General features: G+C 43.4%; 1 protein-coding gene across 7 annotated transcripts in view; it reads right to left on the reverse strand.

The window, feature by feature from the left end:
- Positions 1 to 3048: 3048 nt before the first annotated feature.
- The window catches only part of SDR42E1 (short chain dehydrogenase/reductase family 42E, member 1), a 38447-nt gene continuing 13876 nt past the window's right edge, over positions 3049 to 27619 (reverse strand). The window contains exons 2-5 of one of the 7 annotated variants that reach the window (XM_077984002.1): positions 20963 to 21163; positions 19418 to 19531; positions 6177 to 6270; positions 3054 to 5610 (exon numbers count right to left, since the gene is read on the reverse strand). In XM_077984002.1, the coding sequence (XP_077840128.1) occupies positions 4497 to 5610; positions 6177 to 6244 (1182 nt within the window). In that variant the 5' untranslated portion in view covers positions 6245 to 6270; positions 19418 to 19531; positions 20963 to 21163 and the 3' untranslated portion in view covers positions 3054 to 4496. Of the gene's footprint in view, positions 5611 to 6176; positions 6296 to 16574; positions 16755 to 16915; positions 17065 to 19417; positions 19539 to 20464; positions 20832 to 20962; positions 21164 to 27619 lie in introns of those variants that run through there. The other 6 variants (XM_077984000.1, XM_015126671.3, XM_077984004.1 and 3 more) reach the window with 6 other exon arrangements.

Below are 27619 nucleotides of genomic sequence, written 5' to 3' on the forward strand. Positions count from 1 at the left end.
CATCTCTAAAGCAAGAGATGCTGGGGAAAATTTTAATAACATTGCTGGTGCTGGCTTCCAAGGCCAGCCAGCAGGGGCACCAGTGTCCCTATAATGATGTCTAATTGGGTCAGAGCTGGGGCATGGCATTCTGCAGGCAACTTCTACCCTGTCTTTGTAAGGCTGCGTGAACCGGAGATTTGGAGAGCAATACAAGGTAGAAGCAGCCCCAACAATCTACGACAAAGCAACACTTGCCTCTTTTATACACCATGCTAGGTGGTTGAGGAAAATAAAACATTTTCTTGAAAAGAATCCCTAGGCCTATTCCCTAGGCTTGAGAAACACCACAGCATAGGTAACTTGGTGCCAGAATGAGCTGTTTGACCCTCCACTAACTGTTACTGCTCATAATGTGGCACTTTCTGCCCCTGTCACCGGAAACAGCACTGAGGACATCCAACAAGTATTTCCAACAGGCTTTCCAGACCCCTTTTTTCTTTTTGCAGGTGGGAGCAGTTTGGGCATTACCTTTAGGTTCCAATACAGGGCTCCTTGTTGCTCACACATCCTTCCTCCATTGTGACCCTCCATCAACCATATGGATAACCTCCCACACACTCCTCAGAAGCCACGGGTGAGGTAGCAGTGCCGGGTTGCTTCTGCCCAGGCCTCTGCGAGCATCCCCAGGTACGCAAGTATGAGCATACTTTTATTGTGTTAGGCAGGGCAGAGTGATTCAATCTAAGGTTGAGGCAAGGTGAGGGCAGCTGGGAACCCTAGAACTAATGAAATTTCTTAACTGCTGCGTCTCCTGACCATAGAAGGGAAGGGGAGCTCCCTTTCAGGAAACAGACTAAGTCTTTTAAAGTGGTGAGTTTTCAGCTGAGATGTGGAGGGAGCACAAATCACTTGGCCCACATTCCTCCCCCATTCCCTGACCATCTTATAGCATTAATACTCCACCAGATCATATAGGCAATGACTTCCCTTACTTACTAGACCTCATCTAATCTTGACTTAGTTACCACAATTCTAGTGTAGGTTGGCTATTTTCCCCACTCTCCAAAAGATTAGAAACAGTGAGTTATCTGTGTGCTAGAAAAGAGTGTTCATCCATAGCAGATGGGAAAACAGCATTCATTGGACAAATACTCATTGAACTCCTGCACTGTGCCAGGCATTAGTAGAGCAGTAAGCAAGACAAAGTTCTCACCCTCATAGAGCTAACAGGCATTAATCAAATAATTGTACAAATGTTTACAGTTATGAGCAATGCTGTAAAAGAAAGGCAGGAAGCTATCAGAGCTTGTAGCATCATTTGTAGCAGGAGGACCAATCCTAAATTGCTGGGATCAGGGAAGGCCTCTAGAAGACTTAACAAGAGACACGAAATAAACATCATTCAGGCCAAAAGGAGGAGCAGGGATCCTGAGAAGCTTGGAGCCCAGGAACCTACAAAAGGTCAGTGTAATTGGGGCAGAGAATGCAGAATAATATGAGATGAAGGTAGAGAGATAGGCAAGGGGCCAGTTCAGACAAGGCCTCTTGGTCATGTTAAAGATTCTCAACCTAACCAGAGTTTTCAGCAGAGAAGTGACAAAAGATTTGCACCTTTATAGGCTTTCTCGGCTAGACATGTGGAGAATGGACTGAAGGTGGGTGTGGATATGGGTGGAAGAGCAAATGGGCTACTACTGAATCTATGGGAGGGAAGGTACACCTATACCTTGGGCCGTTTTAGGGCATGATTACAAGTAAAAATCAAGTGGTTTAAACATGGGTTAGGTATGTCAAGTTTAGGAGAGGCAGGGGTCAGGGATGATCCCAGATCTCTGGGATGGGAAATTCCGTGAGTAGTGGAGATATTTACTAAGGAAGGGAGCCCTATAAGAATTTGGGGTGGGAGAGGATTATGAATTCTACTTTGGCTACACTGGCTGACAGGTGCATGTGGGACATCCACGTGGAGTTGCAGAAGTACTAGATATGAGTCTGGAGCCCAAGAATGGTCTGAAACTGTGCCTCTAGTAGTACATATTTGGGTTAGAGATGGAAATGGAGGCCATGGGCTTAGGTGAGCTCACCTAGGGAGAAAGTATGGTATTAGAACAGGGCTGAGGAATGAGCACTGAGAAAATCTACCATTTCAAGCTGCAGTGGGAGAGAGTAACAGAATTGGGGAGATACGGAAGCAGGAAAGTGGCAGCCAGATTCCACGTTGGCCTCCAATGACACCACCTCCTGGTATTCATGTCCTTGTGTAGTCTCCTCCCACACTGAATATGGCTAACCTGTGTAAATACATGAGATTGTGGAAATGACAATGCACGGCTGTGGCTTGAGTATAATATCTTTTTAAGATCTCAGGAAGGCCTGATGTGGCACCCCAGAGAGCTGTTCAGACAATAAGGCTTCTAAGAAGCACAGCGTATTGTCCCTTGGCAGTCTGAGCAGAAGCTCACGGTGGAGGACTTACCTCAGAGATTTGTGGGTGTGGCTTTTGTGAGTGAACTGCAATAAAACTCAGGTGACACATTCAAAATAATATTCCTAGCACCACTGCCAGCTTGAATGGAAAGGAATATAGTGCAAAATGTTAACACAGCTGTTTGGCCCCTAAAATCCTTCTGGCAGGAAGCAGGCAGAGAAAGCTATGTAGCTGGAAATGTGGGCAACCTTTCATGGAAAAGGAAGGATGACTCATATGAGGCCAAGAGCCCAGCCTCCAAGATTGCCTTTGACCATCTCCATCTTCTGGTATAATACGGAAATACCTTTGTGTATTTCCTTCCCCTACCGGATAGGATTGACTTGCATAACCAATATACTGTGGAATGACACTGTGACATTTGAGGCCAAGTCATAAAGGACAATGCAGCTTCCACCCTGCTGTCTTGGATGACCTGCTCTGGGGAAACCACTTGTCACTTGATGAGGATATTCAAGCAGTTCTGGAACAATACACGGCAGGTGCTCATATGCGTTAACCTCAGGCTAATGCAAAAGCTTCTTTATGATAGAAAAGACTCCAAACACATTTTCCTAAAAACAACCACTACCATCACCTCATATTGATGTTGCAATTTATATTAAAAGTACTTTCACCACATCTTGCTTTATGCTCCCAATGAACCCTATGAGGTGGGTGGGTTTATAGAAAGGGCAAATGCAGTCAGTCCCAGGTCCCAAGTGAGGAAGCTAAGTTCTAAAGGGCTTCTGTTCCTTGGTTAAGGCCACACATGGTATTCATGGTGTCGGTGTTCTGACATCAAGTTCAGAGCTTTTCTGACAACATCCAGGCAGCATTCAACAGGGATTTCTCATCTATTTGTAGATACTCTCAGAGTAACTCTAGCAGAACTTTCCACAGTAATGTGTCCCCCCTGTAATGTTCTCATGTTATCCTTTCTGTAGCTGGAGCCATGGACAGACATGGACTCTGTCTTCTTTCCACTTGGATTCCTATGCAACAGTGTAACTGGATCATTGGTAACAGTTCGTGGGTGGCCAGACAGTGCTGCCACTGTTCAACATTCCTCACTGGAAGCTGTCTTCAGAGAGCCAAACTTCTTCCCAGTAAGAAAACCAGTCTATGAGTTTAGAGCTATGCTTCATTTTTTAAACTAAAAATGGCATTAGCTTGATTGACTCCCTTAATCATCAGATTTTTAGTTGCTTCCTTTTCACCTTCTTGGAGGCCAAAACTTTAGAGTATATCCAAATACACTTGTTGCAGGCTCTGAGGGCACACCCAGACATTCCAGAAAGTCCAGTAGCAACAGCCCTCTAAAGAGAACACTGAGGAAGAAAGCCCTCATAAGGAATGTACCATGAAAATTCTGATAAAAAGAATGGCTATGTGTGTTAAGGAGCACTTTGTATGCTTTAATTTAATCCTCAAAAGAATCCTATGAGGTAGGATAAAGGCCTAAACATCAAACATTACCATGTGTTCACATAGGCATAGTGCCCCGATATCACAAAGGGTGAAAGTTAACACCTAAAATGGACACTGTGAATAGCTAATGCCTCTCCAGCAATAGCTACCATCCCCTCGAGGATTGCTCTGTTGGGGATCTGGGCCAATTTGGCGTTTTTCACATGCTTTCAAGCCTGATAGTGTTTTGTCATTCCCACATCAATCAGAGGTTTTAGGTAGATGCAGAGTGCATAAAACGGAAATAAGTATATCTTGCCTTCTAAGAAATTCAAGACAGACATCTCCAACCCAACTAAGCCTACTTCTATGGCTCCAAACTGACTTCTATTGTACCCATCTAAAACAGAAGGACATAAGAAATGAAATTTCAAACTAATCTCTGCTTCTTTCTTTTCATTCCCATCTGGCTTAGTGCAAGGAAGTAAGAAATAAAGATTCAATCCAAGAACCTATTCGTAAGCAGCAATTTGAAGAGCCAATGTTTGGCAACAGATACCACTGTACACATTTTAAAACCCATGTTTCTTGAGAACCATCTCAGCCAACTGTGATCACCTTATTTCTGGCCTCTCCTTCACAGTGACAGAATCACAGAAGAAGGCAGCCAGATGAGAACTGCTATAATCAGGAGGAAGACCAATAGCCCATCCCAAATAAAACACTCTGAGTCACGACTTCCAGAACTTCTGCCATGACCATGGGCTTTAAACCATTCCACTGCTTCCTGGAGGTCAAATGGCTGAGCCTTATAACCTAGCTCTTTCTTGGCTTTCTCTAAGCTAAAATAATGTGTGACACCAGTTTTGTAAACTTCAGTGCGAGTGAGGAAGGGCTGGAAGTTGTAGAGTCGACCCAAAATGAAGTGAACCATCTCTGTTAGAAAAGCAAAGCAGTAGACCAAAGTCAATGGCAGGCGGGTAGATGGGAACGTGTAGCCCAGGCCCTCAACCAGAGGCCGGAAGAACTCAAAGTTGTTCACGGGTCTGCCATCTGAGATGAAGTAGGGCTGCCCAGAGGCAATATGGCCCTTGTCAGCTCTCAGGGCTTCTGAGGCCAGAATGTGAGCCTGCACCAAGTTATCCACGTGGACAAACTCAACCAGGCTCCTGGGGTCCCCGTAGACAAACTTGAACAGACCCTTCTCGATGTAGCTGACTATTCTGGGAAGGTGTCTTTGTTCTCCAGGCCCATAGATGCCAGCTGGCCTCAGAGCGCAGGTTCTTAAGACGCCGTCGCCTCTGTCCAGGGGTGTACCATTCGCCTCCAGCACCTTCTTCTCTGCAATAGACTTTGTCCGAGAGTAGTGATCAGGGTGGAGGTGAAGAGGCAGGTAGGGCAGAGATTCATCCCCATTTCTGATAACTTGACCTCCAAAGATGACATTGAAAGTGCTGGTGTAAACTAACCTGGGCACCCTTCTTCTTTGGCAAGCCTGGAGGATGTTGTCTGTGCCCCCGATGTTGACTTCTTCGATCAGGTTTCGATTGAGTTGCTCCCGCCCTGACATACCATAAGAGGCAATATGGAACACACAAGTGATGTCTGCATCCTGGAAGGCTTTCTCTATGTCAGACAGGTGGCAGATGTCTCCTTGTATAAACTTGATTCCTTCTGGAATGGTTTCAGCAGGGCTGCTGATGTCAAACAGAATCACGTGGACTCCCTTTTGGTTCAGAGCACAGCCCAGGCTGAAATGAGAAACGGTAAATGTTGCATCAAGTCGCTCTTAAGCTGTGCGTAGGGGAAGTGTATAAAGTAATTTACCAATCAAGGTGGGGCTGATTCAAGTCTTCCTGGCTCATCCTGAGCCCCTCACTATGCGTGTTCCTTGGTGCAAGGTTCACTTCTTCAAATTTTCAAAAGTGAGAATCCTCTCATCTACTTAAATTACAAAGAGAGAGGCTTTATCTTCAAAGAATGGTGGCATTTTTTCCCTTTGGTTCTAGGGCCCACTATCTATTCTTTGGAATATTTGAGAATAATAACATAACTGTGAAAGAACAGCTATGATTTAAAATTGTTTTTGGTGATGTGAATAGTCATCCCTCCCAATTTCACAGCTTTATAAAGAATTTTTCTTAAAGTGAAATATACCTGTAGTTCTCAACTGCAGTATCTGAGCAGTGGGCAACACAGTTCATTTCTAGTTTGACATTATACAAACAAGTAAAAGTCTACTCTGTTGTCAGAGTTGAAAGCTTCTGGCAACTACTAGTAAAATAATTCCACATGTATATTTTATAGACACACTTACCGAAAACCAAAATAGCCACCTCCTCCTGTAATGAGGACAGTTTCCTTTTGAGATCTTTTGGGGTCCATATGTGGCAGTCAAAAGATAACTGGACCTGTAAGAAGTATGCATCACTGTTACTGATCCAAATGCAAGTATCATTCCCCTTAATTTTGAGCTAACAAAACCAAAAAGTCAATATGCTGTAGTAGAATGAAAAGTTAAGGCCTGGGTCTAGTCATAGCTGTGTCATTTAGCTACTTTCCCTTCAGTTCCTGGGCTTCAAATTTCTCCTGATGTAATATGGGGACAGTATTATCTGCTCTGCCCACCTGAAAAGGTTAATGGGGAGGTTAAATAAGATAATGTAATTGGCAGTGCTTTGAGAAACACAAAAAACGTTTCAAATGTAAGGCATTATTGTTAATTCTTGAAAATGATTAGAGCCTTTTTGAAAAGAATTGATTCAAATTTGGTAGGAAGAGGCATTTCCCCCCCACCCCCCCATGCATCAGAAAATTAGAGAGCACTCTAAAGGACTCTCCCAAAATCTTTTCTGTAAAATTGCACACTGCAGCATGGCTTAATACTGCTTTATTAGCCCTATACTTAAAAAATATATATATGGGGAAAAACTCCTTTATGTAGCAAACGATGCCCTACCTCCCCCACTGCAAATCTTGTAGGTACTTAAAGTACAAGAGCTCAGTGCCTTTGAGGGGTCCCACTTCTCTTTCCCTCTTCTTCTGTGGCCCTCCCCTCCCCATATTTCTTTCAAGGCTCTAATGACCCTTCTCCCAAAAACAAAACAAAATAAGCAAAAACTAAGATACCCAGCTCCTTCCATGTAAGAGGGAGAGAGGCCGGGTACGGTGGCTCATGCCTGTAATCCCAGCACTTTGGGAGGCTGTGACGGGCAGATCACGAGGTCAGGAGATAGAGACCATCCTGGCTAACACGGTGAAACCCCGTGTCTACTAAAAATACAAAAAATAAGCCGGGCGTGGTGGTGGGCACCTGTAGTCCCAGCTACTCGGGAGGCTGAGGCAGGAGAATGGCGTGAACCTGGGAGGCGGAGCTGGCAGTGAGCCAAGAACACGCCACTGCACTCTAGCCTGGGCGACAGAGCGAGACTCCGTCTCAAAAAAAAAAAAAAAAAAAAAAAAAAAGAAAAAATAGGGAGAGAAATGGAACAGGAAGCACACAGGTCCTCAAAGGCACTGGGCGCATGCACACACACACACACCCCAACACGTGCGCTCAAGTCAACACAGACGCTCAGAGCTGTGGTTAGGCATGAAGACTGCAAGCAATCAAGAGCCCTACCATTTCTCTTTCCCAGCCAGGCACCCACAACTGCAGTCACTGCACCATGTAAGTAGACTTCAACATGGAAGAGTGTGGAGATGGGAGGGGAGCGGGAGCAGCAGAGGCTGGGGCTAGGCAGGATGAAGAGCTTGTATGGCAGAGAGGCTATGAGTGTGGAGTCAGTGTACATGCATAAAGAAAGAAAAAAATATGGGGGACAGGAATACACAGTGAAGGCGTCTTGCCTCAGCCCTTAAGTGGTTACGTGATCTTGGTCAAGACACTTCTCTAGACTTCACTTTTCTCTTCTGTCTGGCTGTGTGTTGTGCTATGTTACAGGAATGCTAAGGTTTTTAAAAAGGCAGCACGGTACAGTGGAAATAATAAAGACAAACCCATACCTAGTGCTTACTATTAGGGCCAGGCAGCATGCTAACTGCTTTACGTGTATGTTAGCCAATTAATCCTTTTAATAATCTTACCAGGACAGTACTATTAGATCCTGTTTTTCAGCTGAGAAAAATAAAGCACAGAGACAGGAAATAAACTTGCCCAAACTTACCTGGATTCACACCCGATGGCAGTGTGGCCCCAGGAGCCCGTACTCTTAACCACTAAAACACAGTCTTAAATGGAAAGAGAATGGACTTTGGTGTCCACTTACCAGTTGTGGGATTTTGGACTGTGTGTTTACCACATGTGTTAAAGACTCTGAGCCTGCTGCTTCATCTAACAGTGGAGCTGATAATGAGCCTGCATGAAGACTGCATGGGATAATGTGCAAACAATGTCCAATAAAACACCTGGTACCGTATGGGCACTCCACAGATGTCATTTCTTGAGTAGACTTTTCTTCACACTCCAGAGTTTAGAGATTCAACTAGCGTATCACATTTCCACATACCATGATTAGATCTCTCAAAAAGCACAGGGTTACAAAGAGTTTTGTAAGTTCTTCTGGACACCTGTGTGAGTGCATGAGACTGCCAATGAAACGAATCAGAGCACTCATGCAGAATCGGTCAGTGTGACAAGTGAAGACGAGGTTCAGCAAGTGTCTGTCTCAGTGGCTTGACGGTATGGAGAAGAGTGAGAAATACTAGGGAAACTGAGCAAAATGGGGCAGAGGATGACTGATGAGTTCCCAAGGTTCCATTATGCAACTGCCACGGTTGTGCTTTCAAGAAAATTCATGAAGAATGAACGTGCCAGCACTCCCTCAATGTATCTAACAGTGACCTTATGATTCTATTGTTTTCTGAGTGCAGAACACTCCCATTTGGATTGAAAGTGGTCATAAAACCAAATGCAGTCAATTCTATTCTTTAGTGTACTCACAACCCTTCATGACAAACAGTTTCACAACATGGTAGACATCAGTTACTGATATTTCAGTACAGACTTCCCATGTTCACCTCCATGACCTGGTCACAGTCTCCCACTCTTCTGCCACTGGCATTCTATGCTCCAACTGCACAGACTTTCTTTCCTTTCCTTGAAGACGCTGACCTCATTAGTGCCTCCTGTTCTCACTTCAGTGTGACACGTCGTGCACTAGGTCCTTTTCTAGCAGCATCTTTCTCAATATTTAGGTCTGCTCACAAGTCCTCAGAGAGGCTTCTCTGATCTAACAGAGCTGCTTGTACCCTAAACGTTGCTTTGTTTTCTTCATGGAACATTTTACTGTCTATCTAAAACTATTTACTTTTTATTATTGATCTCCTTCCCAGAGAATGTAAAGTTCTATGAGAACTGAGGCCCTCTGTCTTCTGGGGTGTCCCTACTAGAATCCAGAACATAGTAGATGCTCAATAAATATTCTGTTGAATCTATGGATTATTCTGAACACCCTAAAATATATCCAATTTAGTAAAATTGTGATGGGCACAAATTACTTTACCCAGGGCTCTGCAGTGTTTAAGAGTCACTGTTCTGCATGACATTAATGCTGCCATTTTAACAATAACATATCTCCTAAAAAGTGATGGTTATGGAATGAAAGATACAAACCCAAATGAGACAGAGGTCCTGCTTTCCAGAGCTTACAAATGAGAAAGAGGCTTCCACAGATATCAAAAGGAAAAGGCAAAAAAAAGATGAAAATAAAGTTACTCTTTTAATGTTGGTATAAACAAAGTGCAGTGGGAACACCAAGGTGAGGGGTAGGGAGACTGATTCTGACAGGGCAGATCAGGAAGAGTTCATGGGAGAGTGAGCTTTAGTGCTACAGGGCCCATGGGAGGATCTAGGTAGGCTGAGAGGAGGGTTATCACTGGTGAGGGTGAACCACGAATCAATGGATCAGAGGCAGAGAAGGCTGTGCTGGGCAGCTAACATGGGGAGTCCGCCATGGCTGGTATGCAAAGAGAAGCACAGAGCTGGTGCTTGGGGGTGAAAAGACAGCCTGGGGTGAACCTGGAGAAAGGCTTCTGTCCCCTTCCATAAAGTTTGAATCCCATTTTTTTTTTCGAGACAAGGTCTCACTCTGTTGCCCAGGCTAGAGTGTAGAGGTGTGACCACGGCTCACTGCAACCTTGATTTCCCGACCTCGAGAGATCCTCCTACCTCAGCATCCTGAGTAGCTGGGACTACAGGCATGCACCATGATGCCTGGCTAGTTGAATTCCATTCTGCAGACAACAGAAGCCTTTTTAGGTTTACAGAAAGGAACTGTTGGGGCCACCTCAGTACTTGTGAAAGAGGAGGCTTCCCCTGGAGGAGGAAATGGGCCAGGGTCCAGGGAAGGGAGATGTGGCTCTAGGCTAGAGGGTTACCAGTGAGGACAAAAGGCCAGTGTGCTCAGGTGAAATCAGGGTGAGGGCTAGCGAACAACTGCAGGAGGTGGCAGCATGTTGCACCCAGATGATGTTCTGAGGAAGGCGATGTCATTAACTGAAACAGTAGGCTTTGGAAATGTTCTTGTCTGGCTGAAAGTTTTGACAAACAGGATGCCAGATAACGATTTAAGATCTTCTTAATATCTCTGTAAGAATTCCACCATAAGGAATTCTGAAAATGGACAAGGACTTCAAAAGTCCAATTAAAAAATTCCAACGGAAATACCTATCTTTAATTAGTCTTTAGTTTTAAAATTACACATTCCAGTCCAGTCACAAGACCACAGGTCAATCATGGTTCATGTGCACATTAATCAAGTAAGGAACATATAACTTCGGATTATTAATGCTTCAGAAACTTGCCAGGCCTAGTGATGCTACTCCATTACCTTCCAACTAGTTTCAGAATGATCTGAGGCAAAAACTTGTATAACTGATCTGATCGGGGGGTCAGAAGAGAAAGGTAAGGAAAAATAAATAACTTAACAAAATAAACAGCAAGGAAAAAGCTTATCCACCAGGCCAGTAAAGCCTTCACAGGATGGTAGCCATCTGCTGCACTGCTGGGGGCCGCCTCCTCCCTTCCTGATCCTCAACATTGATAAGCACGGAAAAATCTTAGCAAATGCATTTTGCAGACCTGCCCCCACCCAAAATTCTCATGAATGCTAAGCCAGAAGGGAGAAGAGAATATACAGTTGTTCTTCAGCCAGCTGCCTGATTTTCATCTACTCTGTGGCTCCTGTTTTATTAATTAGTTTCTGTCTGATTCCTTCTAGGGCTGGGCACTCAGACCTGCCTTTATAATGGCAAGTGCTTGAAGGTTCTTCCAAACTGTGGCTTTGTTCAGTAATTGCTCTCCCCTGGTGGGGAGGGCTACATCTGACCTGAGCAGCCATTTTGGTGGATACAGGTTAAAGTTAAGCACATGATCAAGGGGGAAAAAAAAAAAAAAAAAAAAAAGCTTAATTACAAACAGGAAAAAAATAAAATTTAAAATCCACCTGACCTCTTGAGAATACTAAGGTAAAGCGAGGGGAATAATGTTGACATCTCAAGGGAAGTTATGAGAAAAAACTAGTAAAAGATGACTGGGAGTACTTTACATTTTAAAAGACCTAATTAAATGCTAAAGATCAGAAATGAGAACCTTCAACTACCCACGCAGTTCCTTCATCCCTATGAGTTCAAGATGATTGTGTTACTAGCCCTCTGGTATTATTATGCAACATAGAAATATGGGTGTCATTAGCATTTCACCAATAGAAACTATGGAACAGAGAGAATTTAAGACGGTTCCCATAAAAATAAAAACTTACGATATTTACTTTAAGAGATATAAAAAATATCTCCAAGTAGTATAACCCCATGATTAGGTGCTTTAAATCACTGTACAAGTGCTGACCAGAGGTAAAAGGTAACTGTATTGTTATTATATCAAGATCTGGCAAATATATTGATGCCAGAGGGCTTATGAAATGGTGCTGTTCAAATTCCATGCATGATCTGAAAATTATCTACTTGTGTTTAATATAAGGAAGTCAAAACAATAAAAATAAATATGCAGTTAGGGGTGATAAGGAGAAGAATTCTGATATAGATAAAAGAGATGTGACATATAAAATTCAAAAGGGGCTGGGTGCAGTGGCTCATGCTTATAATTCCAGCACTTTGGAAGGCTGAGGCAGGTGGATCACTGGAGGTCAGGAGTTAGAGACCAGCTGGGCCAACATGGTGAAACCCCTGTCTCTACTAAAAACAGAAAAAAGTAGCCGGGCGTGGTGATGCACACCTGTAATCTCAGCTACTTGGAAAGCTGAGACAGGAGAATCGCTTGAACATGGGGGATGGAGGTTGCAGTGAGCGGAGATTGCACCACTACACACCAGTCTGGATGACACAGCGAGATGCCATCCAAAAAAAAAAAAAAAAAATTCCAAAAGGCCAAAACACCTGGGAAGAAAATTAAGGGTATAGGGTTAAGTAAAAACCAGTATACTGGTAATAGATATGGGTATTTATGCAGGGTTTTGAACATAAGTAGGTAGCAGGACAGCTGTCTGTAATTCAGGGTCATCATCTGAGGTGTTTCAAATCTTGTTCGGCTAGCTAAACTTCTACCTAGATATCTATGGCACAAGAGCCTTGCAATTCTCCACAATGCTGATGACAAAAGAAATGAAAAAATTTTATAATTGGTATTTCCCATCTGTTTCCCAAGCTATCGTATAAATGCCATGTGAGCACAGACCGGCAATATCTGTAGGGACAAGGAATATCTAGCAGATTGTAGACCCAGTAAATCTAAATGGGGTGAACATTTTGCAAGCTCTTCAAATGCCTCTTTCTGTCCTATCTGCAAGGAGTACTACACTTGTATTTTCCTCTTCACTAAGTTAGCAGTTTGCCACATCTATACATTGAAGTAATATCAAGTAATTGAAGTAATATCAACTGCCACTTTTTTTTTTTTTTTTGAGATGGAGTCTCGCTCTGCCGCCCAGGCTGGAGTGCAGTGACTGGATCTCAGCTCACTGCAAGCTCCGCCTCCCGGGTTCACGCCATTCTCCTGCCTCAGCCTCCCGAGTAGCTGGGACTACAGGCGCCCGCCACCTTGCCCGGCTAGTTTTTCGTATTTTTCAGTAGAGACGGGGTTTCACCGTGTTAGCCAGGATGGTCTCGATCTCCTGACCTCGCGATCCGCCCGTCTCAGCCTCCCAAAGTGCTGGGCAACTGCCACTTATTAAGCACTTACTCTGTGCCAGGCATTCTACAATACTCTGTCCAGGAATTATTTCACATACCTCTGAGATGAGTACTAATTTGTTAATTCCATTTTACAGATGAGAAAACTGAAGCTCAGAGACACAAAGTGCCTAACTCCAAGTGCTACAGCTAGCAAATGGTAGAGCAGGGAGCCGTACCAATAACCCAGGTGCATCTGACTCTACAGTTCACCTTAACGCAGCAGCACTTGAGGCTGTGCAGAGCCCCTGCCTGAAGTGCTGGGTACTGACCTGAGTCCTGTGAGGGCTTTCACTGTTAACACATTCTGCAACCTCATCGCGGCCCCTGCAGTTCCCAGAGACTCTCAGTTTGGAAATCTGAGAATCAGACTTGGCTGTTCCACCAATTCCCTGTGTGACCCTGGGCAATTCACTGAACCTCTCTGATCATGTTTCCTCCTCCCCAAAATAAAAACAGCAACAACCATGGCTACACTTATTATTTATGATGGGTTAGGGAGTGATACAGTTTGGCTGTGTCTCTACCCAAGTCTCCTCTTGAATTGTATCTCCCGTAAGTCCCACATGTCCTGGGAGGGACCCAGTAGTAGGTAATTGAATCATGGGGGTGGGTCTTTCCCATGCTATTCTCGTGATAGTAAGTCCCACAACATCTGATGGTTTTATAAAGGAAAATTCCCCTACACAAGCTCTCTGGCCAGCCGCCATGTAAGACGTGACTTTGCTCTTCCTTTACCTTCTGCCATGATTATGAGGCCTCCCCAGCCATGTGGAACTGTGAGTCCATTAAACCTCTTTCCATTATAAATTACCCAGTCTTGGGAATGTCTTTATTAGCAGCATGAGAATGGACTAACACAGTAAATTGGTACCGGGTATGGGGTGCTACTGTAAGGGTATCCAAAAATGTGGAAGTGACTTTGGAACTGGTTTACAGGCAAAGGTTGCAACAGTTTTGAGGGCCCAGAAGAAGACAGGAAGATGTGGGGAAGTTGGGAACTTCCTAGAGACTTGAATGGCTGTGACCAAAATGCTGACAGCGATATAGACAATAAAGTCCAGGCTGAGGTGGTCTCAGATGGAGATGAGGAACTTTTTGGGAACTGGAGCAAAAGTGACTCTTGTTATGTTTCAGCAAAGAGACTGATGGCATTTTGTCCTTGCCATAGAGAACTGTGTAACTTAGAACTTCAGAGGGATGATTTAGGGTATCTGGGGTAAGAAATTTCTAAGCTGCAAAGCATTCAAGAGGAAGCAGAGTATAAGTTTGGAAAATTTGCTGCCTAATGATGCAATGGAAAAGAAAAACCCATTTTCTGGGGAGAAATTCACGCTGGCTGCAGAAATTTGCATAAGTAACAAGGAGCCAAATGCTAATCATCAAGACAATGGGGAAAATGTCTCCAGGTCATGTCAGAGACCTTCATGGCAGCCCCTCCCATCACAGGCCCAGAAGCCTAGGAGGCAAAAATGGTTTCCTGGGCTGGGTCCAGGGCCCCCCTGCTCTGTGCAGCAGAGGAACTTGGTGTTCTGTATCCCAGCAGCTCCAGCTGTGGCTAAAATGGGCCAAGGTACAGCTCAGGTTGTGGCATCAGAGGGTGCAAGCCCCAAGCCTTGGCAACTTCCATGTGGTGTTAAGCCTGTGGATGTACAGAAGTCAAGAATTGAGGTTTGGAAACCTCTGTCTAGATTTCAGAGGATGTATGGAAACTCCTGAATGTTCACGCAGAAGTTGGCTACAGGGGTGGGGCCCTCATGGAAAACCACTACTAGGGCAGCGTGGAAGGGAAATGTGGGGTTGGAACCACCCCACAGAGTCCCCACTGGGACACTGCCTAGTGGAGCTGTGAGAAGACAGCTACCATCCTCCAGACCCCAGAATGGTAGATCCACCAACAGCTTGCACCGTGCACCTAGAAAAGCAGCAGACACTCAATGCCAGCCCTGAGAGTAGCCAAAAGTGGGGCTGTACCCTGCAAAACCACAGGGATGGAGCTGCCCAAGACTAGGGGAACCCACCTCTTGCATCAGTGTGACCTGGATATGGGACATGGAGTCAAAGGGGATCATTTTAGAGCTTCAAGATTTGACTGCCCTGCTGAATTTTAGACTTGCATGGGGCCTGTAGCTCCTTCGTTTTGGCCAATTTCTCCCTTTTGGAATGAGTGTATTTACCCAATACCTGTACCCCCATTGTATCTAGGAAGTAATTAACTTGCTTTTGGTTTTACGGGCTCATAGGTGGAAGGTGCCTGCCTTGTCTCAGATGAGACTTTGGAGTGTGGACTTTTAAGTTAATGCCAAAATGAGTTAAGACTTTGGGGGACTGTTGGGAAGGCATGATTGGTTTTGAAACGTGAGGACATGAGATTTGGGAGGGGCCAGGGGCAGAAGGATATGGTTTGGCTATGTCTCCACCCAAATCTCACCTTGAATTTTAGATCCCATAATTCCCACATGTCCTGGGAGGGACCCAGTGGGAAGTAATTGAATCACGGGGGTGGGTTTTTCCCATGCTGTTCTCACAACAGTGAATAAGTTTCACAAGAGCTGATGGTTTTATAAAGGGGAGTTCCCCTGCACAAGCTCTCTTGCCTGCCACCATGCAAGACATAAGACGTGACTTTACTCCTCCTTTGCCTTCTGCCATGATTATGAGGCTTCCCCAGCCATGGGGAACTGTGAGTCCATTAAACCTCTTTCCTTTATAAATTACCTAGTCTTAGGTATGTCTTTATTAGCAACACGAGAATGGATTAATACAGGTAGTTTAAAGGTTTAGCATTTAAGCCTCAGGACAATCTTCTGAGGTAGTTACTAGTCTTATCAGCTTTCAGAAATGAGGAAAACAGATCAGAGGTTAGGAACCTTGCCCACAAATTATGCAGGTCATAAGTGGCTGGGCAGGATTTAGGGCTTGAAGCCGGGTCTGTATAACTCTTAACTACCACGTGTAATGCCGCACACTAACGCTGGGACAATGCAGATTCACTTAGGTCATTATCCTACCACTGTGAAAGGAAAATAAATCTTGGGGCTCCAAGATCACTAAGGTAAAGGGAAAAGTCAAGCTGTGAACTGCTTAGGGCAAACCTGCCTCCCATTCTATTCATATATTTCTGCTCACCGAAATAAAGGCATATCTGATTGCTTCCTTTGGAGAGGCCAATCAAACTCAAAAGAATGTCACTATTTGTCTCTTACCTACCTACGACCTAGAAGCCCCCTCCCTGCTTCCAGTTGTCCCGCCTTTCCAGACTGAAAAAATGTTCATCTTACATCTGTTGTTGTCTCATGTCTCCCTAAAATGTATGAAACGAAAATGTGCTCTGACCACCTTGAGTATATGTGGTCAAGACCGCCTGAGGCTGTGTCATGGGTACATGTCTTCAATGTTGGCAAAATAAACTTTCTAAATTAACTGAGACCTGTCTCAGATTTTCAGGGTTCACTCCACCTCCACAATTTCTGTCATGTCTGGTTCATCTGGTACTATGACTAGCCTATAAGGTTTTGTTTAAACCTACTTACCTTTTCCCAACAAACACATGCAGTTTAAATGGGAACCTGTCACTGCCATTTTAAGTGGGAAACCAGAACCACGTCATAATGAGGAGGAAATCGTTCCCCCAAAGTGTGCAGAAAATCAATAGGAATCAAGCATAGCCAAACACCGGTGGAAAGTTCGGAGATTGGGGCCTGCTGTCCTTAAAAAATGAAGAGAGCCAGTGTTTGAGACCTTGGCGACATTCTAGAAAGCCAAGCTGCGCCCGGCCCCCTGGGATCAGGAAGACACCTGAAAGGGGATGCTCCTTCCCGCCACCCTGCTCAGTCATTCATCACCGTCCCCCACCCCCGGGAACGCCACCTGTTGCGTTCCAGGCCAAGGCGGCCCAAGGTCCCCGCAGAAGGGCGGCGGCCCCCAACCCCAGCCCAGGCCCACTCACAGCTGCAGGAACAAGGGCGCGGCAGGCAGACTATGGCAGGCGGGGAGGCCCAGCCCTCCCTAGCTGCCCACCGTCCCCGCTCGGGAGCCGGAGTCGTCGGACCGGCCTCCTGGAGCCACTTCCGGGCCTCTCTAGGAAGCCTGGAGGTCTCGGCGTCTCTATGATGCGCAGGTGTCTCGTTCACCTTTACCAACGTTGGGGCGCCAGGAAGTTCGCTCCTTGAATTCCCCCACGTTCCCTGGCTGTGCGTTCCGCCGTAGCGGGAACCCTTTTAGGGCCACATCTTCCCCCACCTGCCCTGTCTGTGCGTTCCGCCGTGGTGGGAACCTGTTAGGGCCACGTCAACTGCTCGTCCCACCTCCAATGTCTGCTTTTAGACTTTTACCTCCATCTTTATTTATTACCAAGGCCTAGCACAGTGCCTGATAAATAGGCGCTCAGGTCAGCATTGCTTGGGTGGATGGATGATGGATATGGCTCTAAAAGGCGACAGAATATTCACTCTCCATGTATCTCTTTAAGTCTCTTTTATCTCTGAGTTTCCACATCTATGTGTGCCCATATGTTTTCCTGTGTCCCTAATTTTCCTTATTTCTCTTTGTTCTGGTCGCCAAGCAGGCAGTAATGCCAAGACTAATCTTTGTTGCTGAATGAACCAAGGAACGCAGAAAGTTGGTATCCTCACTCAAAAGTCTCCTTTTGAGGCCCATCTTTTGTCTCCTTATCATGAATGTGGTTCTGTGGATAGTTGCAGACTGTACACGTGTATGGAAATGCGTCCTGGAATGGACCCCTGGCTGGGGAGGATTTCATTTTGGTGTCTTGGAGGATGGAGGTTTTGACTTCATATGCTGCTTTTACCGATAGAACTTGTCCCAAATGCAGACTCAAAGAGGTTCATATCAATTGAATGATTTACCACTCAGTTTTCACTAAGCACACACAGTTATAAGAACAAACTCAGGTCCTAGGATAGAAAAATTAATGAAGGCCCCGTGAAGAAAGCAAGAAGTGCCAGTCCCTGGCACTGGCCTCTCTCATAGGATGTTCTGACTCTTCCTGCCTGTCTTGTCCTCACCTGTTACCCAGGCATAAGTCATAAGAGACTTCTTGTACTAAGCAGTCTTAAGGAACAGCTTTGCAGTGGCTGCTTAGGATACATAAAAATTAGAGGAGAAGAGGAAGAATATTCAGGGGGCTGAGAGACCAGCTATGTGCTCTTGAGACCAGCAGCCAAGGAAGAAAAGACCCACTGAGGATGCAGTAAAGAAGACAGATTTCCTTTGGGGGATTACAGGATCCTCTGAAGGATACCCAGATTTAGAGTGTGTGGATAAACATGAGAAATGGTGAATTTAAATGTTAATATTCTTGTGCCACCCAGGACTCTTCTAAAATATAAGCAGGTGTGTTTTAAAGGAAAATTACAAACTCTGTAATTGCTTCCTTAGCTTCCATCATAATTTAGTGAGTCGATTTTATAAAGGTCTGACCAAGAGATCTAAGATAGAAACGACTGGAGAAAGAAATTAACTTCAACGTGAGTTTGTATATGAGTGTTTGTTTAGTATTGTCTTCCCCCAGTAATATATCCAGGCAGTGGATGCATCTCAGAAAGATCAGTTTGCCGTCACAATTCCTCACAGGTGTGAAGTATTTTATTTCTCACTCTGATCACCGTCCAATGCAGTCTGCAGGGACGGGAAGAATGCTGTGCTCCACATAACCACTCAGGGATCCAGGCTTCCCCCATTTGCTAAGCCATCATGTTCAACTCTTACCTGCCAAGGTCACTACAGAAGGGAAAGTAAGAGCTTGGCTTTCCCCAACACTTTTCACTTCAAGGCTCCTGCATCCCTTTGAAATTCTTCAATCTCTTCACAGCCCTTAGCTTATCTGTAATTATCTTGCATATTACTATAATGAAAGCTCCGTGAATGCAGAGACCTACTTGATTGATTGGTGTCTCTCCACTGCCTACTATAGTGTTTGGCATAGAGACAGAAGTTTTTTTTATTTGTGAATGAATGAGCAAGTGACTATATGTCCCATTTCTGGTTGTCCCTGTTCAAATCTCAGGCTAGCAAACGAGACCTTCTTTTGGCCCAGCTTGGATCAGAAATCATCTCTAAGGCAGTCACATGAGAACCTTGCTATCCAAAAGTATGGACCAGTAACATCAACATCACATGAGAGCTTATTAGAAATGTTGGGTTTTGGATCCCATTCTAAGCTTAATAAATACAAATCTGCATTTAGCAAAATCCCTAAGTAATTCTTATGTATAGTAAAGGCTGATAAGCACTGCCCTAAAAGTGCTATGACTTAGTGGTAGTACCACTACAATTCTCTGAGGTGGGTAAGAGAGCCCTTGTAATAGTTCCACACTGCACCTGGAAATCAGGTGAGTTTAAGTTACTTACCCAAGGTTACAGAACTAGTAAATGACGGAGCTGTGATTAAAAGCCAAGGCTTCTGACTTCCATATCCTTCACATTCCATCTCTTTCACTATGCAGCTCTCTCTCCTAGATAAACCTATTTTCTTTCACCAATAAAAAATATGTAAAGGGGAATAAACAGAAAAAAATTAAGCTATATTTAAACAGTGGTTAATGGTTTCAATAATTGATTTTAGAAAAGAAAACAAGCATTTATCACATGCAGTACATTTCATAAAATGGTTTTCCCCATTACATATTAAAGAACTCTCCAAGTAGCATAATGTTTATATTTTCATTTATTCAGCAATTAAGCAACTTAATATTCTTTTAGAAGCATTTATAGCACTTATTAAGAATTATCAAGCATACTATTTGGGTCAATGGTTTTTCTTTTTTCCTGTTAAAAACTTCTGAAATAACTCATTATTATTACCCTTGCTTCACTAAGTACTGATTAAACTAAGTGTTTAAATAGTGCTGACTAAACCTACATGTTATTGTGAGTGTCCTGGCCAAGGGCTCTGTGTTCAGTGCTCAAGCATTTGGGGCTCTCCTAGAAGGACACAAAGGACCCTTTGAGACAGTAAAGCTTATATTTGCCACTTTCATGTCTCAGTGTTTTCGGAAATTGAGGAGTCAGGATACCAACTATGTTCATCAGGTCTCTTTGGGTTGCAAATCATAGAAATCCATCCCAATGTAGATAAATCAAAAGTAGGGATGCTTGGCTCCTGTAACTGGAAGCTCAAAAGGTGGATCTAGCTGTCGAGCCTCAGACATCATAGAGTCCTCTCTCCTTATCTCTAGGCTCTGGATAGAGAAAGGTTAGTATAGAACATGTCAGATGTGGTTTTCCCCAAAGAAGGGATTTTTGGCACACACCAAATAATATCTCACTATGCCAATTAACAAAATCAGTTTGTGCTTTGTGGAAGATTGCCAGTTCTTACTCAAAATGTCTTTCCCTTCTTCCATAATAGTAGTGTTGTACTTGCACATGACCATCCAGAATAAAAGCTCCACTTACCAGCTTCCCTTGCAGCTAGACGTGCCCATGTGGCTAAGTTTTTGCCAATATAATGTGAGTGGAAGTGATAGGTGCCATTTCTGCATCACATGCCTAAAAGGAAATTCATTTCTCTCTTTTCTCCCCTCCTATGGACTGACACTGAGCTTTGCCTCAGCTCCAGCCCTGTAGGTGAAGATAGTACCCCTATGAGATATTGGAACAACAAGATACAAGGAACCTGGGACTTTGAATGACCTTGTGGAGTACAACTGTCTCACTAGGCTCACCATTCTAGATTACCTATACTGTTATTTATGACACTATACATTTTTAATAAAAAGTTTTGTTGAGATCATTGTAGATTCACATGCCATTGTAAGAGATCTCCTGCATACTCTTTGCTCAGTTTCCCCCAATGATAACATTTTGTGAAACTGTAGTATAATATCACAACCAAGATATCAACATTGATACAGTTGATAGATCTTACTCAGATTTCGTTTTACTTGTACTCACTTGTATGTGTATGTGTCTGTGTTTAGTTCTTCACAATTTTATTACGGGTGTTGGTTTCTGTATTAAGCCACTGTGTTTTGAGGGTTTTTATTTTTTATAGCAGTCTAGCTTTTATCCTCATAAAAGACAGTAGAACAACATGTGCCAGGAAAGAATGATGTATTCAAAGATGGAAGACTCAGATGTATTCTTCTCACTGGTCTGTAAAGAATAACTTTATTAAATGATAGTCAGCATGTATTGGGCACCTGCTTTGTATCAAGCATCATGTTAAGTGCTGGGACAATGCAGTGAGAGTTAAGACAGTCCTAGGTACTACAACTGCAGTGGTTATGTTTATCATCCACCGTATTGCCTATAGCCTATTGGTCTTCAGCAAACTGAATATAAAAGATACTTATTCCATAATGACCGGATCCTCCAAGAGACATCTGCTCCCAACCTGCTTCTTTTAAACCCCCTTCAGAAAATGATGTGCAAACCCATTAATACTTCCTTCTTGGATGTGGGACCTCCTCCTAGGAGGGAGTGATGTGTCTCAGAATAGTCTCTGCAAGGAATTCTGGTGTGATTCAACTGCGAGAAATAACCACCATGTCTTAGTTTCAGTTCTCCCAGAAACAGACCTTTAGATAAGGATTCAAGGGCAAGTAGTTTATTTTGGAGGTCATCCCAGAAACTACCAGTAGGGGGGTGGAGATGTGAGACAGGGAAGGGAAGGAAATCAGGTATCACTGAGGACAACCAAGCTTAATACTGCTGGGGGCTTAATCCTTCCATAAACTGGCCCGGCGCAGTGGCTCACGCCTGTAATCCTAGCACTTTGGGAGGCCGAGGCGGGTGGATCAGGAGGTCAAGAGTTCAAGACCAGCCTGGCCAAGATGGTGAAATCCCATCTCTACTAAAAATACGAAAATTAGCTGGGCGTGGCAGCAGGCACCTGTAATCCCAGCTACTCGGGAGTCTGACGCAGATAATTGCTTGAACCCAGGAGGTGGAGGTTGCAGTGAGCTGAGATTACACCACTGCACTGCACCCCAGCCTGCGTGACACAGCGAGACCCTCCTTCCAAAAAAAAAAAAAAAAAAAAAAAAAAAAATCCTTTCATAAACTGAATCCTTCTGGAGAAACTCTGAAATGCAGTAAACACCTTTCTCAGTGTTATTCTACCTGCTGGCTGAGGTTGTTCACTATTTATTCACTAACATTCATTGCTTATTGGTTGAAAGTATGCATGGGGTGGATTTCTTCCCCATCACTTCCAGTTTCTCCATAACAAAGCAACGTAAAACCATGCAGGTTCTAACATTTGGAAGTCCAGCAGGCATGCACAGATAAGTGTAGGGGAAAGGAAGTGGGGCACCACGGGAATAACTAATGTCATAACTAATGTCTTACTTATAGGATAATAATTCACTTGAAATAATGAATAACTTCCCTTTTCTGATCTTTAGATTTAGAGGAAATAAAACAAGGAGATTAGAAGCAAAGACTTTAGAGTCAGAGTGATGGAGATTTGAATCCTGGCTCTGCATGTTGTAGTGCTGAGCTGATGAAATGAGACGGTGCCTATATTCCCTACAGACACTTATTGGACAATGTTAGGTGCTCTTGTTATAGCTCACATTCAAGATTACATGTGCAAAACTTGTACAGGAATGTTCAAAGCAACATTATTCATAATAGCCCCAAAATGGAAACAACCCAAATATCCATTAACTGTTGAATGGATAAATAAAATGTGACATGTTCATGCAATAGAATATGATTCAGCCAGAAAAGGCAAGAAATCCTGATGCATGCTACAACATGGATGAACCATGAAAACATTTCGCTCATGTTTTCCTTAGCCAGTTGCAGAAACAACTCATAAAAGGCCACATATTGTGTGATTTTACTTGTAGGCAATGTCCAGAATAGGCTAACCCACAGAGATAGAAAGCTGGTGGCTGCTGAAAACTAGGGGTTTTGGGGTGAAATGGCGAGTGACTGCTAATGGGTTACTTTTTAAGGTGAAACAATGATGGTTGCACAAGGCCAAAAAACCACCGATTTGTACACTCTTTCTTTTTTTTTTTTTTTTTTTTTGAGATATAGTCTCGCTCTTGTCACCCAGGCTGGAGTGCAGTGGCACCATCTCAGCTCACTGCAACCTTCGCTTCCAGGCTCAAGCGATTCTCCTGCTTCAGCCTCCCAAGTAGCTGGGATTACAGGCACCCCCCACCATGCCTGGCTAATTTTTGTATTTTTAGTAGAGACAAGGTTTCACCATGTTGGTCAGGCTTGTTGCGACCTCCTAACCTTAGGTGACCCGCCTGACTTGGCCTCCCAAAGTGCTGGGATTACAGGCGTGAACCACTGCACCTGGCCTGATTTGTACACTTTAAATTGGTAAATTGTATGATATGTGAATTAGATATTAATAAAGCTATCACAAAAAAGATTACACCTACAATAACGTCAGTCTCATTCTAATTTCAATGCTGTTTGAATGGGAGAGGATGGCCTATCCCCTTGGACATGGCCATGGATGTGTGTCATAGGGGGCAACATCAATGTGACTAAAAGATGAGGAGCCACTGCATTAGAAAAATAAACATTAGACTCTTGTTTCATTATCTCAATATGACAGCTTTGCCCCTGGGACCCTCCTCTTGCCTTCATTTCTCTCAGGGCAATGCAAAAAAGAGTACAAACCAGGAGGGAAAATGAGGTTTGAATAATAAGTGGTTTTCAGTTAGCTGCATTGAAAACTGAGAGTCGACTTGTATTAATTTTCACGATCAAATTACTTCATTTTGTCTCTCCCCTGACTGCTAGGGTAATTTTATGCCAGAATTATTTTAGTCCTTCTAATTTTGTGTGCATCAATATTTAGTGGGTGTTTACCTAACTCACAGCACACCCAAATGTTTTTGCTCCCCCAGAGACCATGGTAGTGCAACATAATATTAATAGGCGGTGCGTGGTATGGAGATGAGGTTCCCTTTATTTCTTGTCCTTGTTTGTAAGGAACATTCAGGTGGTGTTTCTTGGAAAGCAACTTATATGTTATTCAGATGCACCTACAAAACTAAAAGCAGTACTGTGGATGCTATGGGTTCATTATCTGATACTAAATGCAATTCTAGCACCAGTGTTTCATTAGGGATTCAGTTATGTAAGATGAATTAAAATTTACCATTTCTTTAGAATTTCCTTTTTGCAAAACACCTTTGCTGTCTGTCATGTGTTTGAATTTTTCTGTCGCTGACAGTATTTCTTCTACCCTTTTCCTGTAGACTCTTTCCCCTTTAGTTATTTTATTTTGTTCTTGAGATGGAGTCTCACTCTATCACCCAGGCTGGAGTGCAGAGGCACGATCTCAGCTCACTGCAGCCTCCACCTCCCAGGTTCAAGCAATTCTCCTTCCTCAGCTTCCAGAGTAGCTGGGACTACAGGTGCACACCACTACCTCTGGCTAATTGTTTGCATTTTTAGTAGAGACAGGGTTTCACCATGTTGGCCAGGGTGGTCTCAAACTCCTGACCTCAAGTGATCTGCCCGCCTTGGCCTCCCCAAGTGCTGGGATTCTTTCTCCTTTAACTAACACTCTCTCACTTACTCTCGGCTGGCCGTCTCCTCCTCTCACTCCTACTTCATTCTCCTCTCCCTCCTTCTCTGTTTACTTTTTATTGACCCCTTTGTGTTTTCTTCCTAGCTCACAACTGGGTAAAACCCAAGATTCAGCCTTCAGCCTTTCTTTTAACAGCTACATCATTTCACTTCAATTCTCTTGGTTTCAACTCTGAATCTTGGGCTGACGACTCTGCAATAAATGTGAACTTGACACTGGAATGTTTTTAATTTATCTTGTCCTAATGTCCAAAAGTGAATTCCTTATCTCTGGGAACACTTGGCAATTGTGGTACCATTTTGACATGCCCTCTCTTTCCCTTCATTCCCAGGTGAGTTTAATTTCCCTTTGCAAAATCTCTTGGACCCGCTCCCTCTTTCCATTCCTTCTGCCCCTTCCATTTTCCTGATGGCCTCCTGACTAGAGTGACACCCCAGAGGGTCAGCATGTTAATCTGGACAGTCTACACGGTTTGAGAATCTCTCAGGGAATCATGCTGAGGACAGACCTCAGTGCTGCCTTCTCACTCCCTCTATCTTTTCCCAGGGTCCAGAACCACCTCTTCCCTGCACTACTCCCCAAAGGCCTGTGGGATGAGATGATGCTAAGAGCAAGCCTTGGGTAAGAGAGCAGGACAAGAAATGGGGCAATGCAGGGGAGGACATGGGGACCAAGCACAGCGTGGACCACAGGGCCTTGGGGATGTGGAAGGAGAGAGAGAGAAAAAAAAAATACCAGCAGAAAGGTTTCCTGCCTATCACTGTGGAATGGTTGACGACAACCAGGATGCCGCAGCCAGGGGAGATACAGGGGAGGAATGAGCTGAGGAGGGGAGGGAAGTTGTTCCAGAATGGCTTCTGTGGATGCTAAGGCTTAGTGCATGGCACCCGACATAGACTCGTTAAATATTCTTTTGATTCCATACAAATGTCGGTCAGTTTATTGTATAACTGAGATTATAGACTGTGCCTCCCCGTGCCACAATAAGGTAAAAGGGGTTGCATTGCTCTTATTCTTGGACTGAGGGAGGTGGCCACATAAACTATGGCAGATAAGTGGAGTTTATAAGCTGCAGCAGGCTATTTAGGGCAAGACCTCTAAACTCTTTATGGCACACCAAGACTCTGAACCTTGAAAGTGTGTGCCAACTAAAAATAATTGCTGATGAAGTTAGAATTATTAATATTTTATATTATCAGAGATAAATGTAACTTCTGATTAATATGAGAAAACCCAAGTAACCTCACCGAATGGGTATAAAGATCAACTCCAACCAAGGAATGTGATGACTTAGCTGACACAGGTTAACGCAAGACTTGATATAGGAGATAGTGAAAATGGGAGTATTGCCTAATGAATTAATGCACCTGTTCCTGCATTCAACAAATATTTATGGAGTGCCGTTTACATGCCAGGCAGTGTTCTAGCTACTATAGGCAGAGATGATGGTGAATAAAACATTCTCTGCCTTGAGAAAGTTCAGAGGCTAGTGTGGGTCAGTCAAGTAAGTGAGCAATTGCACGATAACAGAATTTCTCAAAATGTGTTCATTACACCATTTGCAACAGATCACCTGGGATGTGTGTTAAATGTGCAGCTTCCTGGACTCCACTCCCCAAATGTTCAAATAGACTTTCCTGCAGTGAGGCCAGGAATGAGCATTCCTAACAGACACCCCGGGTGAGCTGCTTTCCCATTACATTTTTGGAATTGCAGTCCCATAAGTTTAGTGTGCCATGATGGAGAGAACCAGGGGACTATGGGAACTAAAACAGGACCCCTATCCCAACCTGGAGACTGTGGAGGGATCATAGAAGGCTTGCTTTTGGAGGTGGTACCTGAGTTGAGTCTTGGAGGACAAGGGGCAGTAGTAGAAGACAGGAAAGGTAGAGGGAGCAGTGGGCCATGAAGCACGATGGAGCTGGGGTGTCGGGGACCCATGAGTGTTTCTATGAAGTTGGGGCACAGAGGAGTGTGACTTGGAGCAACAGAAGAGATGCGGCAGGTAAATAGGGACCTAATCCAGAAGGAAATTGGGAGAACCCAGCTGACATGGCCATTACCACATTTAGTTGGCACATGGGGTAAGTTTGATATTCCCTGTAATCTCCCTGGAAGGGAACTTGAATGCTGGGCCAGCCCACTGTTGGCCAGGAAAACTCTAGCTGCTTACTTAAAAAAGAATTGTATTGAATTTCTCACTAATAAAGGGGATGTCTTGCCATAAGGTATTTGAAATCAGAGGTCTTCAGACATTTTTGCTTATTGCCCCTAAAGGATTTTTTTAAAAAAATTATTCTATTCCTAGCACATTTTAAAGTGGATACCTAAAATTTTTGTCTTATGTCTAAATGGTTGTAAATAGTAGATACCTAACATTTATTATATTGACATTTTGAGTTAAACTATGATATCATTCTTTTAAATATATCCAGAGCAATCAAAATATCTTGGCAGTTCAATACTTCCAACATGTTACAACATTTTCAAAACACATAAACATGTTCTCTTGTTAGCAGTTGGAAATTTTACGTATTTTTTTCTTCTTGTATCTGCAGTTCTATTTTACTTCCTTCACAGAATTTTATTCACTATAATATATTTTATACTTAAATGTTTCTTATTGATTTCTCCTCCCATTTCTCTGTAATGAATGTACATTCATATATATAAATATAAACATATATGGAATAAATATATATGAATATGCATATGAAGATAAAAGCTAAACATATATATATATATAACATATATATGGTAACATAGTTACCATAGACTTCTGTATCAGCCACCTTCTGGATTGAGTTAACATTTTAATTATTAGTCATAGATAACAAAATATTACTATAAAATTTTTAAATTATTAAATATAAAAAATAAAGTATTAATTCGATGGATGTGGCTTTTTTCCAATTTTTCAGGTATCTTAATATGAATGCTACTTATTAATAGAAAAATACAGGTTTCAGCATGAATTATATTGCTATTTAAAAAATTTTTATATGTGTATCACTGAGAATTTTCATTCACAGAAGTGAGTA

The sequence above is a fragment of the Macaca mulatta genome, chromosome 20, assembly GCF_049350105.2.
Source record: "Macaca mulatta isolate MMU2019108-1 chromosome 20, T2T-MMU8v2.0, whole genome shotgun sequence".
Classification (NCBI taxonomy): Eukaryota; Metazoa; Chordata; class Mammalia; order Primates; family Cercopithecidae; genus Macaca; species Macaca mulatta.